Source organism: Pollicipes pollicipes, unplaced genomic scaffold, assembly GCF_011947565.3.
Source record: "Pollicipes pollicipes isolate AB1234 unplaced genomic scaffold, Ppol_2.1 Scaffold_7262;HRSCAF=8765_pilon_pilon_pilon, whole genome shotgun sequence".
Classification (NCBI taxonomy): domain Eukaryota; kingdom Metazoa; phylum Arthropoda; class Thecostraca; order Pollicipedomorpha; family Pollicipedidae; genus Pollicipes; species Pollicipes pollicipes.
In genome coordinates, this window is record NW_023597055.1 from 5,213,962 (window position 1) to 5,230,994 (window position 17,033).

Genomic DNA, 17,033 nt, shown 5'->3' on the forward strand with positions numbered 1-17,033 from the left:
CGATAACGGCGGGACCTTGAGCGGCGCGATACCCGCTGCAGGTCGCCCATGACCGTCCGGCAGGGTCGCCGCCAGCATCGCGTGCGAACGTGCTGACCCTCGCCGCTCCCCGCCTCCGGTTCCTCCAGGTTCCTTCTGGTGGGAGGCTATCGTTCTGGAGCAACCTCCGGCAAAATGCTAACATTTTTGGATTGCATAACATGGCTGCTGTACGATGCTGCCAAGTGTTTCGCATTGCCGCGCCCGTGAAGTAGCTGGATACGGGTCTGGCAGTCGATCTCTCGACTGCCAGACCGTATCCACCGGCGGCGTCGGAGGCTATAAGTACGTAAGTGCCCACGTATAACATACAAATATGTTAGTCCAAAACCGACGCTTTGGCCGAGGCGCTATGGCCATAGTGGTTACGGTCCATCGGTGCTCCTTACAGAGACACTACATGTCTCTCATTCGCCAAACATACAAATCTGGTATGATTTCAGCATGGGCCGCCTGGTGAATGAGCGAACTGTATCTGGCCGAAGTCTTGACAGTATCTAATTTAGTCCGCCGGCATCACGGGGCGTGGCCCGAGACTCAGACGACCGCTCAGAGACGGGGTCTGCGAGGACGGGGGCTTATTGATCCGCTCATTGCACTCAAGGACATCCCAGTTTGATGCGCCAGTGTTTCATGTGGGCGTGACGTTGGGGCGAAGTGATGCCTGAACATGTGTTGGTTTGATTTTAGCATAGTTACGGTACGACAACCGTAGTGTATGCGTAGATTCTAGCAACATAACTTGGATCATCATGGCATTTCGCAGTGTTTTGCGAGTCCACTTACAATCAATAGCTTTCTATGCCGAGGGGCGAAGCGTAAAAAGCACGGTTGGCTCTGTGTCAACCTGCCATTCCTCCAACTTTCCTTGGCTCTAGTGCTTGCTGGTCAGTCCGGCTGCAGTAAACAGCGGCGATCAGTAACAAACATTTTTTTGTGACTTCCGATCAGCTACCACTTGCAAGACACGAGGAAGACTAAAAACACTACCCCCAGTGCAATGGTTTCAGTTGCCTGCGAATTTACTGTATTTCAACATGATCGCACGGCATCGTTCTTTTGGAAAGCATTCGCCCACTCACTCTTCGATGGTTCAGGGTGATGTCGGCTCTCAGGTGGACCCTCTGGGAAGCTTACACACTGCAGTGGTTCGGACATTACGGCAATGATTTAAAGCTCCCCCTCATTCGCCGCTTTTGGTGACGCGTACTGATAGGGGGTCGATGTGATCGCCCTCTACTCTTTTCAAACTAAGAGAAATAGACCTTAGCATAAAACACCAATAGATTTGTATCATTGAGAACTAACGATTGGTAATGAGTTTTATGTTGCTATGGAAATTATTGGCACCGTTATACCAGGCCAAAGGTCAAATTTTCCCGAGCATGGAATCTTTTCAGGTTTCCATGCAGGTGCATAGTTGTGTGTGTTTTGAGCATACGCTTATGATATTTAGCTCCGCTAATGTAACAGTGTCTGCCCGGCGCTCGCGTCACGCGGCGTCGTCGGTCGGCGCCCTCCGACCGCGCCGGCCGTAGATCGCCGTGCAGTGCTTCCCAAAAACTGCTGCTGCTCCGTCATTAGAAACGCTAGGGATACGTCTCCTTGTGTCAAAATGCGTGCAATAAATTTACAATAGACTGCTGAAAAGCTGGGTACGATTGCGCAACATGCCTGAGAGATATTCTGAGAATAACCTAAGGGGGGGAGGGGGGGTTCGCATCGACCCCTCCCCTATCAGAGAGCGTTAAGCCACTGGGATCGGCATTAGGACGTCATCAGTTGGACCACAAGTGCCAAATTGTTTGTGTTTGCAACATTTTTCATCTGATATGGTTGAAATGCGCTCTCCTAGACGCAATATTTTTCTGTTTGTCTAGAAATGTTTTTTTCTGTGGGACCAGCCACCTACCCGGGGCCACTTGTCCAAAGTAGTTCACCTCCCCACATCCATCGGCGTGACTTTAGTTAAGAATCGGTGTGAATTTACTAGGCGCTTAAACCCTTCCGTTGTTCACCGGAGAGGTGGGTCGAAAGACTTCTTAGCGCCACCAAAAAAAGAAGCAAAAAACAAACAAACAAACAAAAAACTACACTATCTGTGTATCTGTTTCAGCTCAAGTAAAGCAGATCCCAAAACCAGCACGTTGCAAACAACTGGCATTCGCCTTTCTCGGATCGCCGATCCGATTAAATTATTTTTGACTTTTTTATTTTTTATCTTTAATTTTTTTTAAGATTTAGATTTTTTATATATTAGATCTAGATTTACATATATATTTGATTTAGATTAGATTATATATTTGATTTAGATTAAATTATTTTTTTTATAGTTTTATAGATTAGATTTAGCTTTTAGATTTAGATTAAACACTCTGTTTAATTCGATCAAACAATCGCGGCGCACCGGAACGATTCCGTTCAGCTGTGTACCGAGGAGTGTCACAAGCGCCTGACACTCATCGCCTCCCGCAGCGGATGTGGGCGGCCGTTATACCGGTATACTGAGCACGGTCAGCGAGTAGCGAATACCACGAGCGGGCGGCATGCGCCCGCGTGGGCAGGCTTCGAGAACGCCCGTCGTTAAAACAAAGCCAGCGAGGCCATGGCGCTGTTGGTCGGCGTGGGTTGGTGACGCCTTTGTGCCAGGGGTTGCAGCTCGCCAACTGTGGCCCTTGCATGCGTGGGAAGTCGATGCAGCGACGTTTGACGAAACACACGGACTTGATCATTATCAGTGGCGTCAGGTTGTGTCTGGCCCGTCTTTGTGTGCTGTTTGCATCATGCCAAAATGTATCTGCAACACCACCTGGTTTGATTCACACAAGAAGCTTACAAAACATTTAATCCGAACCTTTTGAATGTATGGATTCATGGGATTAGAACTCACGCTAAGCAGTGCTTATCGTGTGAGTCCTGGCCCCTATCATCCGATCGAGCAATTCCATGTCAACGGCAGAATTTTTGGCAAAAGTTTAACGTGCCGCGAAGATAATCACGGTCCGTCCTACCCACTGACGTCACCTGACCTTTGCGCGGCTGCTGCCACCCGCCGCAGGCCATATTTGTCAACGGTAAATAGTGATCGCCGAAAGCGACCCAAAACCAACCCGCCACGGGCGGGTGGATTGGAAGGCAGGTGCTTTAACCACCTGAGCTATCGGAAAAAAACAAATAAGCTCAGTGTATTCATGACAAGCAAAGATGAGCTCCGCTTTAGAGGCCGATGTCGTTGATTTTCCCATTCGTCTCACCTTGCACCTGTGGCTGACGTCAAGTTTAACTTAGTTTGACCCAAGCTATCGCCGATTAGTGACTGCTATGCCATAACATGTATGTGATATAAATTCATGGTTGCCTAGTGTGATGTTGACTGCCTGCGTAGATATGTAAACGGATTTGTATCGTACGTTGCCTGTTGTCATGGTCAATCCATGCTATAATCCACGCCATGCATGCTATTGCCAATCCATGCAATCCATGTTATCCATGCTATAAGTTTTGAGTAGCGGCTTTGGCTGATACTAAGCTACTTAACCTATGGCTGCGACCACCAGGCCATCATCAGATCTGCACGCAGAAATACTATATTCCGCAAATCTCGGGGACTGTTGATGTCACTGGAAGCAAAGGTAGCAAGATCACTTTAACTTCCCCGGCATACAGTTCTTACGGACCGCAGAGCGGCTGTGAGCATCACTGTGGGCGTTTTCGGGGGCTTAGGCTGATGTGACCTTAACCTTTGATGACCGGCACATTGAGGCTGACACGCCTCAACCTTGTTCGAAATGTTTCATTGAAAGCTCAGTGCAATATTCAATCTTTGATCCCATGTTACCTTGGTCTCTGTTCGACTCAGGGAAGTCGTTGCGGTATAGAAATAACATTCCTGTCGTCGTCAAAGGGGTTGTTCCACATTTGTATGTGGTTTCCAACTGAGATAGTCATTTTGATGATCATTCCGTGCAGTTCACAGTCCTGCTCTTCTTAAGACCCAAAACTATTTAGTTTCGGGGTCACACGCCCACGAAGATGTGCACGCCATTTCGTGCAGACCGTTTCAAGGTCATTGGGGACATGCATGACGCCGTAGAAACATCACTCAAATTTTTCTTCCTCGTATGTCATATGGCGTTGTTCAAGGTCCAAAAAGACTATTGGCGTCGAGCCGTTCAGATATGGCATTCGTTAGCGCGATATCCAGGGAGAGCGGACGTCAATTGGCTCTCAATCAGATTGTTGAGCAGGCTGTGCAAATTTTAGACACGACCCATATTTTGTGCTACATGGCATAAGGAGTTGAACTTGGTTGCTGGCTTTTGTGGAAAGAAGATTTGTAATCGAATACAAAAGGTGCGACACCCGAGTATGCAAATATAAGTAAACATATTAAACTCGCAAATAAATATGCAAGAACACAGCGAGAAAGAAGAAAAATAAGAGCACATAATGACATTTGGCTCATCAAACACTTCCACCGACTCAACGGGGAACTCTCGGAAGATTAAAGTACAAGTGAGTGCTTAAGTGGCAATTTGGCACGGCAAGTTTGGCGGCACCTCGACGTCACACAAACGTTCCATGACGTAATAAAATAATGATGTATGAGAAGCACGTTTACTATGTAGAAAATTTCTGCTGTCTAGTGCAGTCTTTTCCACTTAAAAGTATATTTACTTATACAAAAACCATAAGAAGTACTTTAAAAGTATAAGAAGTATTGCTCACACTTAAAAGAATAAGTGAGCTTGTTTCGTCATAGCTGATGCTTGCTTGAATATCTTCAAATGTGGAACATTTCCTTTATTGATAACCTGGTCGTATGGAAGCCTTCACTTTCAGAAACACTGGGCAAGGGTACGTCTAATGCGTTTTCGATGTCGGTTGTCTTCTTGTACTCATATCAATATGTGTTGGCTGTTTTCCCGTTCGAAGATTTTGAGCAGTTCAATGTTATAAAACGGTATGTTTTTCACTCCATTATGCTATTTCTCGCTAGGAAAGTCATGAAAATGGTCTTCATATAACAAGCAGAGCTAAGAAGAAAAATACAAACATTCACGCGCGATCAACTACAATGCTTCTCTCTCACTGCACCTCCTCCTTTCTCACACCCAAACGGGCACCGACATGCAAACCTATGCACGCTTGCACGTATACGCAGACACCTATAGTCATCGCCTTCCAGTGGCGAACTCCATACCGGGCTTGGACTACGCCGTCGTAGGCCTTATTCGTCATTTGAACTCCGCTCGCTCGAAAGTATCCCGCCGCGTGATTCTGAAAATCACGTGTGGCTCCGGCGATCAGTTGGAAATATTATCTGCATTGTTGGCTCATAAAAAGTATGACGGCCGTGATAGGCTGCACTCGTTGAAAAATATATTTGTATATAAGACTCTCTGGGATATGGTCCCGCTCGCCATAGGTGCAAAATAGCTGTGCGTCGGTATATATGGCTTAAAAACGAAATGATCTGAGCCCATTTTCTTTTTTGTGCATGCACATGTCTTCCTGTGATATGTTTTCAGCCTTCCCATTGTTTTTTTATTTATCGGACGGCAAATATAAAAACCGTATTTTTTTGCCTCTGTCAAGGTCCCGAAATCGAGTGGTAGTAAAAAATAGCTGAAAAAATGCTGAGCTTCTGACAAATGAACGTCATCAGGAAGTCGTAGTCTTCTAAATTTTTAATTTGATCGATCACCGCATCAATGCTGTGCCTGGCCTACTGCCGATGCTGGTGCGGTGACCCTGACCTCTGACCCGTCCTCCGTGCCCCCAGGCCATCCGATGACCCGGCAGCAATGCGTTGTGTTCTGGCTCTCTGGCATCGTCAACTTCGGCGTATCGGCGAGCGTGGCTACCATGGCGCCCTTCTTCCCGCTGGAGGTGCGTTCTTCGTGCTGGTGCTTTCATGGCAGGTGCAGGTGTCTGGTGCTCTGGCGCTGTCTCGTACGCGTGCAGCCAGAGGCTGACTGAGGGAACCATAGCTCTCCTTTGTCGCAATTTAGGAGCCCGTTCCAGCTCTGGGAAGAGACAATCGTAACCTCAGAAAAGCGCGTCTCAGGTCTGAAAAGGCATATTTTTCATCGTTATTGCGGTGCTTTGCGTCTGGTGGCAGCGTCTGTGTAAAAAAGTCGGGTGACGACAGAGAACAGGATGTACTTTGCCAACCATTGCGCCACGTTAAGATTTTAAGAAAAAATTATCCCATGACATGCCATGCCAATTAAAAAATCCCCATCTGGGGTCCAAAAACACGTCATACCAGTGCCGGAGAGCTCCTTTGTAACTACTCCATTCAGTGGATTCCGAACGGTGTATCCTGCAACACTATATTGGGCACAAAAAGCAAGAGGAACCCAGGCATAATTAGAGTTACATCCATCAGAATGTGCCTGGCTTAACTTCCTGACCTTGACCTGACCTCCAGCGGGACAGGAAAACCTGCGGACCAAACTGCCACCGCAGCATGACCTGACCTTGACCTGACCTCTGACTGAACAGGCAGAGCGGATAGGGCACGACGGCCACCGCGGCATGGCCTGACCTTGACCTGACCTCTGACTGAACAGGCGGAGCGGACGCGGCATGACGGCCACCACGGCGTCGCTGGTGTTTGGCGTGTACTCGGTGGCGGCCCTGCTCACTTCACCCTTCATGACCCGCCTGGTGAGTAGCGGAACGCCTCGGGGCTCACCCCGGCGCTGGGTGCCGCCCAGCCGATCAGCACCGAACAACGCTGGTGGAAACGAGGGCTGGTGACCGGTCACCTGTCGCGCAGTCGTGCTGCGCTGCCTTCAGCAGATCACAGATCCTTCATCTGCGGGTGAACATGGTCTCGGTGACTGGCGCTGGTCACTGCATTCCGTTTTCAAGAGCCGCTCAGGCCGGCTCCGATGGGCTGTGGCCGTCAGAAGGTCTCAGACGGCGGTGGGCTGGGGAGCCTCAGCAGCGATCTCTGGTCCGGCTGGTGGTCCGGAAACTCCGGTACCCCAAACTGGAACGGCGCGACATTTCGCAGGGTGTAAATCAGCCCACCCAGCCTAGCCTACACCTAGCAATGCGTTTCATACACTTGGGATGCCGCGTCGGATATTTGTAATGGTCGCCTTGAACAGAGTCGCAGCAACAGTCCGCAATTATCAGCAGCCTATCGCCATTCCCGTTTGTGCGTCGACGAAGTGTTGTGGAGAGCTTGCCGTCTTGGATGGAACTATCCTTCCCTCCCGTTCTGCCCATCCTCCCTCGATCAACGAAATTTCAGAGCACGTGGCGCCCCAGGAAAGCGATGACACTCCCTAGACGATTTGGAGTCGCCATAAGACAGGCCTGTGCTACCGCCTGGTATTGGAGCACACAAACGACCGACATGGCTCTATGCGAGAGAGCAACTGGAAAAACACTCTGTCACTATACGAGTGCGATATTGTAACGGCGATGACTGTGACAAGGGGATGGAATGCGGACGACAAGGTGAGGTATGCAGGATGTTGGCTGTGGTCATTTGGGCGGTAGGTACACCCAAGTTGTTATCAAAATCACACTCTTGTTCTCCTGTATTATTTGTGGCGTAATATGTAGAAACGCATTGCATTGAAGTAAAAACGTTGATAATGAATGACAGCATGACATCGCTATTTAAGATGCTGTCGTCATGTCTGCTGGGTACTCAGCCTTGTTCCATCTTTTCTTGACCAATAATAGAAGATACTGCTTCTTTAAACTGCTTGCTATGTTCACAGGTACCGTATGTGGGACCGAAAAACGTCTTCTTGGCCGGATCTTTCTTGGTGGGCACCGGCAACATTGCCTTCGGGTAAGGAAGATGGCACTTGCGCTTGCAGCATTGCCTCCGGGAAAGACCTGCAACATTGTCTTTAGGTCATAGATTGAGCTGACGACTGTCTTTAATACGGATTTAGTGTAGAGTAGGCAAAATGGCATGTTTACAGTAGGGTTGTGAAGTAAAGCACATATATGAAACGTTACTCGCTGCAAACACAGGCATTGCACATAATCTAATGAGCATGGGATGTTCGTAGACTGTCTCTCGGCAGCTGTAACTTCCGTTAACACGAAACCATAAATGTTGGATACACTGACCGGCCTCCTGTTTGGCTACACCCTGCGACGTGTCGTTATGGTGCACCCCATCCCTGCTGCTGTGATGTGCCACACTCCTATTGTTGGGATTCACGACACTTCTGTCGTTATGATGCATCTCACCCCTGTCGTTATGATGCGCCGCGCTCCATTCGTTATGATGCATCTCACCCCTGTCGTTATGATGCGTCTCACTCCTGCAGTTATGATGCGCCGCGCTCCATTCGTTATGATGCATCTCACCCCTGTCGTTATGATGCGTCTCACTCCTGCATTTATTATGCGCAGCGCTCCATTCGTTATGATGCATCTCACCCCCGTCGTTATGATGCGTCTCACTCCTGCAGTTATGATGCGCCGCACTCCATTCGTTATGATGCGTCTCGCCCCCTTCGTTATGATACGTCTCACTCCTGTCGTTACGATGCATCTCACCCCTGTCGTTATGATGCGTCCCACTCCTGTCGTTATGATGCATCTCACCCCTGTCGTTATGATGCGTCTCACTCCTGTCGTTTTGATGCATTTCACCCCTGTCGTTATGATGCGTCTCACTCCTGTCGTTATGATGCATCTCACCCGTCGTTATGATGCGTCTCACTCCTACAGTTATGATGCGCCGCGCTCCATTCGTTATGCTGCGTCTCACCCCTGTCCTTATGATGCGTCTCACCCCTGTCGTTATGATGCGCTGCGCTCCATTCGCTGCAATTTCCCACACCCTTGTTGTTGGAACGCGCCACACTTCTGCCGTTGGGACGCGCCGCACCCCTGTCGCTGTAATGCGCCGCACTCCTTTCGTTGTGATGCACCCCCTGTCGCTGTGATGGGACGAACCATTGTGGTGATGCGCTGCACCCTTGTCACCGTGATGCGCTACACCCCTGCCGTTGTGATGTGCTGCACCTGTCGTTATGACGAGTGGCACCCCTGTCTTTGTGATGCACCGCAGTGCCCCCCCCCCCTTCTCGCTGTCATGTGACAACCCTGTTGTGATGCGCCGCACCCCTATCGTTACGGTCCCTGAGCAGGCATACGTGATCGCCGTTCCCTGACCAGGCAGACCTGATCACCGTTCCCTGACCAGGCAGACCTGATCGCCGTTCCCTGACCGGGCAGACCTGATCACCGCTCCCTAACCAGGCAGACCTGATCGCCGCTTCCTGACCAGGCAGACCTGATGCCGCTCCCTGACCGGGCATGCGTGATCGCCGTTCCCTGACCAGGCAGACCTGATCACCGCTCCCTGACCAGGCAGACCTGATCACCGCTCCCTAACCAGGCAGACCTGATCGCCGTTCCCTGACCGGGCATACGTGATCGCCGTTCCCTGACCAGGCAGACCTGGTCGCCGTTCCCTGACTGGACATATGTGATCGCCGTTCCCTGACCAGGCAGACCTGTGACCTGTGACCTTCACTTCCCTTCGATCGGCAGGTCTCTGGCGTACGTCCACGACCTCCAGTTGTTTACCATCTACTGCTTCGTCACCCGCGTGCTGATGGGCACAGGATCGGCAGCCAACATCACGGCCACCTACACCTACGTCTCGAGCACGTTCTCCGGTGGGTTAGGTTCTCAGACTGCTGGTAGATGGGCGTGGTCTGAACGGTGAGAGGTCACGGACGCGGCCGGAATCGTGGAAAGCTTCTGGCGGACAGGGCGTGACGCATCACGAGCGCGGTCAAAATGATCAACGACAACGGGTTAGGTCGGGTAATACCATCCGAACATGACATTACAGCCTCGCGTATCCTAGACAGTTCGGGAGTTTTGGCTCGATATCCACCCATCAGCTCTTCAAATCCGCAGTGCAGGAAGGTTGGCTTTGGCTGGCAAAGTTTGAGGATAACAACCCTTATGCCGCTGATTTGAGTCTGCAGGTTAATGTTCTGGCTTGTAGGAAAGCAGTACAGAAATAATCGTGTCCTGCAAAATCAAACTTTCTTCATTAAAAGGAATGTTCCACACTGGACGATGCTGAGGCAGACATTTAATACCACGAGACAAGCTCACACAAAACTATTGGTATACTTGTAAATGGAAAAACTGCTTTAGACGAGGCAGTTTCCCTATTAAGTAAATATAGTTTTCAATACATCATTGTTTGATTGCGTCATCCTGCCTTGCACAACTTTGATTGGAAGCCAATTGACGGCTGTTATATCTGGAAATCGCGCTCACAAACACCAGATACGACCGACTCGACGATTATTTTGTCTTGGCCTTCATCGCGCATGGTCAATGGAATGGTAAGATCTGAACGACGTTGCTATGGCGTCATCGATAACTGGGTGGCCTTGAAGTAGTGTGCACGAAGTAGTCTGCACATTTTCGCGGTCGTGTAGCTCAGAAGCTAAAGGGGCTAAGGTATTAAGAACGGCAGGGCTGTAAACTGCACCGAATGATCTTCAAGATGGCTATTTCGGCTCAAACCCCTTACAAGTGCTGAGCACACCTGCAACTAAATCCAATTTGAAATATTTGATTGCACTGCACAACTAAGGTTAGGAGTCAGATTTGGAACCCCAGCTCAACTCGCTTGTCTGCCCTAACATCCTTACATCCTTGGGTTTGGAGTCCATGCTCAGCTCGCTTTTCTAAACCAGCCTCCTTGCATTTTTCCCTCACGTCTGCTCTTTCTGTGCCACCTAATTTGTTTTCTGATTTGTCATGCATAACGACCGGCATGACAATAGCCAAAGGTGTATTTGTGCCCAGATATGTCGAAGTAACCAAAAATAGCATCGTTCAATAAATGAGCGTATTTCAAAGATTTTACACCAGATTGCTGTCCAGAGCAAAATGCCCAGTGCCTCGCCCCTCCTTGGTGAAAACGATACGTCGTGTGAAACCCCTACCTCGCATTACATCATCATCTCGTGCTGAAATCATCCAGCAAAATCATGACCCAGTGATGACGTCATACAATTACCTAATCACCTAACCCGGTTACCTTGCAGACCCTGAAATTGGGGGGGGGGGGATTTAAAATAATACGATAGGACGTAAGCCTTACTGGAACAGCGCTGACGGCAGTGATGCTCTGCGATCGCGGTCTCGCGTGACGCCATTTGCCCGTGCTGACGTCACGATCGCCACCTTGTGGCGCGACCGAAACACCTTGTTGCATCGCCACCCCGCATGATGAGGCCTTTCATTTGCAGCGAACATAGCGGCGACGGTGGGCATGCTTGAGGTGTTCACGGCACTGGGCACGTGCGCCGGCCCTGCCCTCGGCGGTCTGCTGTTTGCCGTGAGTTGTGGTGACCTGTGGACTGCTGTCTGCCGTGAATTATTAGGATTCGGTTGGCTGCTGTCTGCCGTGAGTTGTGGTGATCTGTGGACTGCTGTCTGACGTGAGCTATTACGACTCGGTTGGCTGCTGTTTGCCGTGAGTTGTGGTGGCCTGTGGACTGCTGTCTGCCGTGCGTTATTATGACTCGGTTGGCTGCCGTCTTCCATGATACGTGTTGACTCATTGCACGTGGTCTGCCATGAGTTTGCAAGCCTCGAAGTCGCGAATCGTCAAAAACACCCGCAACACATAACACCGCCTCGTCCCGCTGCTGTAACCACCAACTGACATGTTCAGACAGCTCGGGAGGGAAAAGCGAAAAAGTACAGCGTGCTTCACTGGAAATGCCAATTCCAAAAACCCTGTGATAGACATAGAAACACTTATTGACATATCTTTTTATCACAGATCTTTGAACATTCAGACGTCTTTATCTTTATAGTTGGTGTCGATCTCCCCAGCATAAAATCTCTACCACATCCTCTTGAACATAAACGTACTCCTCCACATTCTGTAATGCCCGGCACCTGCTAGTGTTTTGTAAATGGCTGTGTTTAGCCGCTGAGCGCTGGGACGAGGCATCTCAATAAAAGGTTTCCCAGACCACCATAGCACGTCAAAGACCCAACACTGATCTGAATGCCGGACAAGTTGCAGCAATACTTGCCAGATAGAGCGTGCGGGAGATATTTTGGATTCCTTGCTTGCACGTTTGAAATTGACAAAACGCCATGTCTACAAGAGTTGGGCAGGCACTGGCTCTGACTCTACGGATGTTTTCCATCTATGACCAACAAGGGGTCTCAGAGGCCTCGTTGATATCGCGGAAACTAAGCAGTCTAGAGCTATGGGAAAACGGTGTCGGATAGCTCTTATCAAGCTTTATCAGCTAAACGGAACTGAACAACATTGGGTGGGAGTTTTCTGACATGTCAAATCAGATCATAGGAGCTAAGTTCTCACGGGTTCATGCCTGTTAAAATTGAGCTGTCTCCCGTTGTTTCAAGAACTAAGCATGAACTGCGGCAATGAAATGAATGAAAACGACGCTGAATGCTATTGAAAAATCGATCGGATGGGTACTGGTGGAAATCGACGGGTGTGATCTTTGTTGCGGCACGGCGGGTCGAAGGGGTGAGGCCACTTTTGTACATTTATGTACATTAAGACCAGGTATTCATGTACATTAAGACCCAAACAAGTCACATCACTAGGGAGAGCAGAGCAGAAACAGCGTTACAAGCAGCGTCAGTTTAATTACACAAAAGTGCGGTTAAGTTTTAAATTGCACGATCTTGAAAAGGCCAGATCCAGTCACAAAGGTCGAAATTTCTCCTAGCTGACAATTGGATGATGTGACCTCTGAAAAAAGCATCATTAAGAGCAGCAATGCTTCTGAGAGTGATGCAGTTTCGAAAACCATATTGAAACGAGAATAATAAGGTTGTTTGTTCACTTAGAGTACAATCTCGCCGACATTAACTATAGATGAATTTATAGATTATAAACGGTGAAGGTCGGAAAGCTCAATTTTTTCGTCATGCGTAACCAAAAAGCTTGTAAATTGTATGCATGTATATATGGAAACTCAGTTACAGAAAATTACACTATTTACACTATTCAGAACTCACAAGGCCTGAGGAGCAGCCCCTGAAGCTCCCTGTCGTAGGGCGAAGAAAGGCTCTAACGAGAGTGAGGAAGCCAGTTGTGCTCGTCAGGGGCAAAACAATGCTCCAGCTTGCATACGTTGTATTGATCATGCATTCACGGGTGATTTGACAGTGTCTTGCAAACATATGTCGCTGTGCACGACGTCTGATGTCGCGCAAAAATATCTAGGTTCGCATTTTAATTTCACATCTTTACTCGTTTTGAATATCATCTGTTAAGCGCTCTATTTTCATCTAGTCTGGTGATGCGTGTCGTGTGTCGTGTGTCGTGTGTCGGCATGTTGGCTATTTCAGCATGAGGTTGATCCAGAGAACTAATGATCGGTTTTCCTTTGTTTTCAGGCTGGAGGATACAGCATCCCGTTTTATAGCGTTGGATTGTTCCTGCTTATATTGCTCCCCATAAATGTGCGCGCTATGCCGCAAATCAAAGGTAAATACTTATTTTTTAGTGTAAAACAGCGCGTCATATACACATGTCACCATCGGTGACTTTTTAGGTGGGGACTGTCCGCTTACATCCCGGTATAGGTGCCAATGATAAGATCTTTGATTGATCACAGCTCGACACCATTTTTTAACAACACAAGGTGTATGCTGCGAGCAGCTTGAAAGCGCTCTGCACCTATGACTTAAAAAATAAAGGTTAATCTTAGATCATCATACTGGAAGGCCGGCCAGCCGCGCCGGCTACGGATCTGCCGCGCTCAATCCAAAGTGCTAAAATATTTTACACTGTATGATGATGTTGTAGAACAATTCAGAAATAATAAAAAGCTTAACTGTATGATAAATGCCCATTGGCTCGTCCATGGTGCCTCACGCTGCGTGGATGATGCTGTCAGCTTTTTTAAAATAATTTACTGCATGACACTACCTGTCAAACACCCGGAGTTCTCAGCGACCCTTGTGGATAAACTCAGTGGAGAGGTCTGATCATGGGCGAGGCTGCATGTCGAACAGGTAATAGCGTCAACTAACCAGACCTTCAGAGCCCCAACGGCCGGCCGCGGTTTTTAACGGCGTATACTTTTGCAGCGACCGATCACACACCATGCAGTGATTTCGTATCAAAAGGGGTCTCCGCAAATTGTGAAATTATCGACATTCGATTACGATGAGAACCATAGAGCTTGTATAAGCCCTCCAGTCGGCCTTGCCGTTCATGTTGAACCCCAGAACTCAGAGTATGAGGTCTTATCAACGAAATCGCCAACACTTGTAACTAACAGCGATGGCTTGGGCTTACAGCACACAACAAATTTGAGGACCAAAAGCAATTTCGTGAACATTATGCATTGAACAGAGGTCTTGCCATCTGTACACATGCACTCCGTATGCCGGAAACCGCTTCCTGTCAAGGCAATACGTTGTTGATTCATCCAAGGCTTGGTTAACGCTGATGACTATGGTTCAGGTGATATGAACTTTGTTTGCATATTTTTTCGTAACAGTAGGAACTTAGCCATGCAAAGGGACACACCGCTAAATTTCTGTGTTGTTACAAAGTCACTTCTGTTGCCCTCTGCTTTTTAAGTTAAGTCGGTCGCTTATTAACCATTTTATAAAGTTATCTGAGTATTTGGCCACGGTCTGGTGGCACACCTTCAGTATCCTAAAAAACCTGCACAAGGTTAGTTTCGCAGAAACGTTTTCAAAAAAGCTCGCCTAGCCTGCCTTAGCTTAGCCCGTTTCTGGTATTGCGATGTGCGCGCCGCTGTGACTCAAAGCCCACAGAGACGAACGCAGGCCCTGGTGAATCAGGTTTTTAGAGCTGGGGTAGAGCGAAGTTCGCTTGCACATAGAGCTGCAGTCAGGGTGGTATAGTCATGTATAAATCTCGTGTCATTCACTTCAACCTTCTTCTTTGGTTAAATGGCTTAATCGGAAGTGATTCAAGAACCTAGATAAATCAGGGGAACAAAACCTAAGAGGCATATGCAATTGAATAAGCCTTTTTCCATTATTCTGGATTTTGGACTGGGTGAAATCGCAACCTGAAAACTACGTTAGCAAAAGTCAGAGGTCCGTTGCATTTTAGAATTGCTCGTGATCAAGATAACTGGCCAAAGTCCCCTTTTCATGGCTAACCCCCCCCCCCTCTCCCCGAGGCTAAATTGTTTACGTTGATCGGCTATTCGATTTTGCGATTAGGCGAATGAGAATATCAGTTATTTGTCCGTAGGTAACAAACGGAATGCTGCGTAGGGGATCTGCCACAAAACTTGCGTCATGTTTGGTGGCAAATGTCGTTAGCAAAAGTGAGTGCGTGTTGTGCTCTGACATTAGGCTATCAGACGTTAGACCACATGTTTAGAGCCCAATCCTGGTGACGCCCGCATCTTGTGTTTCAGCGCTGTCAACATCCTCTCCATCGTGTCGCCACGTGTTAACGCTACTTCCCCGTGTACGTGGTGCTGGGCGCCGTCGCCATGGCAACCATGATGATTGGCTTCACAGAGGCGACTCTGGCGCAGCATTTGGCCAGCAGGGTAAGCGCGGCCCGTGTGCGGCAGAGATAAACCATGCGGCGTAATCGTCGCGCGGGGAAACTGCACCAGCTGCCGGATATCGTCAGCAAGTTGCATGAAAGCATGAAACTATCAGCTCTGGCGCTTGTTACACAATAACCGACCGTGAAGGTAACCGGACGGAAGTTTTTAAAACGGTGAACCGCAGCTGCGCTCAGGCTGCTCGAGAGAGATAGTCTGGTATAGAGCACACTGGCGTGGCCCAATTCCAGCCTCTTTGGGAGACAGACGGATCAGCCGCGCGCAAATGGTTAGAGGCCGCGGTATATAGGGGTTGAATGCAGACATGAGACGGCCACCGAAGCTTGCTGTGTTCAGCGTTTGTTTTTTTACTTCGCTTTTATCTTCATGTTTTGCATTTTTAAGATGTTTTGGGAAGTAAAGCGATTGTGTTAAAGTTACGATTATTCTGCAGTACACACAACGCATCACAATAACGTGACAATTGATGTGGCACGAAATATGAGAGGCGATAACACGGGAGAGATCCGCCAATTTTGAACAGTGCTAGATGATTCCAAAACCCAACAAATGAGACCTAGGCACCCTCCAAACCATACCAATGGTTCTGACCAAAGCACTGAAAGGTCCGCCATCTTTGAGAGTTGACCAGGATTTATGATAGTTCAGGTGGCGGAGATGCATTGACACTGGCATGGCGTTTGAAAACTTATTTACAATCTATGTCGCCTGAAAGTTGCATGCCCATGTACGACAAATTTGCAACAATGGACGCCTTTTGCGATTGTGATCAACTATTTAAAAAACGAATTCCCTGGCGAATGTCAATAGCAGAGAAGATTGCTACGCACTCATGCAGTTTCAAGGCTCGATTTAGTCCACTGTAGACCACAACGTGGTGGATTTGATGATGATTTCCATACACATAGTTTCCCCCGCTGGCCGGTCGTTGGCTGACGCAGCTGTGGGTCGGACGAGCTCACCGTGGCTCAGTGATTTGTTAGAGTGTAATGGTTTGTTGTCCTTGGTCTTCTTGATGTTTTCACGCTCGGCAGTTGGTGTTACGTCACCCTGTGATTTGGCAGCCGGCGTATGAAATCCCTCTTCAAAAGCTGTCCTTGATTCGATGGACCCATAGTCTTCTCTCGCGCGCGTATGATCGACTGGGACCGAGGGCGCATCGGCGCACACTTCCGCCGCGGCGGTTTCCTGTTCGCCTTTGGCAAAAGTCTGCGAATCCTGTTGGACTACCTTGCCGAGTTGTGTAAATATGAATTCAGTTGCTTTCTATATGCGCATATTTTTGCGCTTCGCGAGTTTAGCATTGTTTATAGTGAATCGCAATGGACTGAGAGCTAATATTTTCTTCACACTGCAGTGTTGCAGAGAAAAAACCTTGGCCAAATAACTTTCATGCACTGCCTT

At 48.5% G+C, this 17,033-nt stretch overlaps 1 protein-coding gene across 1 annotated transcript in view; it reads left to right on the forward strand.

Annotated features, from left to right (window-relative positions):
• The first annotated feature begins 5,432 nt into the window (after window positions 1-5,432).
• LOC119114145 (MFS-type transporter SLC18B1) overlaps window positions 5,433-17,033 on the forward strand; it is a 33,177-nt gene continuing 21,576 nt past the window's right edge. Inside the window, exons 1-7 of the mRNA XM_037238356.1 lie at window positions 5,433-5,931; window positions 6,618-6,714; window positions 7,788-7,861; window positions 9,586-9,713; window positions 11,316-11,404; window positions 13,459-13,549; window positions 15,471-15,608. Coding sequence (XP_037094251.1) covers window positions 15,549-15,608 — 60 coding nt within the window. The 5' untranslated portion in view covers window positions 5,433-5,931; window positions 6,618-6,714; window positions 7,788-7,861; ... (2 more) ...; window positions 13,459-13,549; window positions 15,471-15,548. The remainder of the gene's footprint in view (window positions 5,932-6,617; window positions 6,715-7,787; window positions 7,862-9,585; window positions 9,714-11,315; window positions 11,405-13,458; window positions 13,550-15,470; window positions 15,609-17,033) is intronic.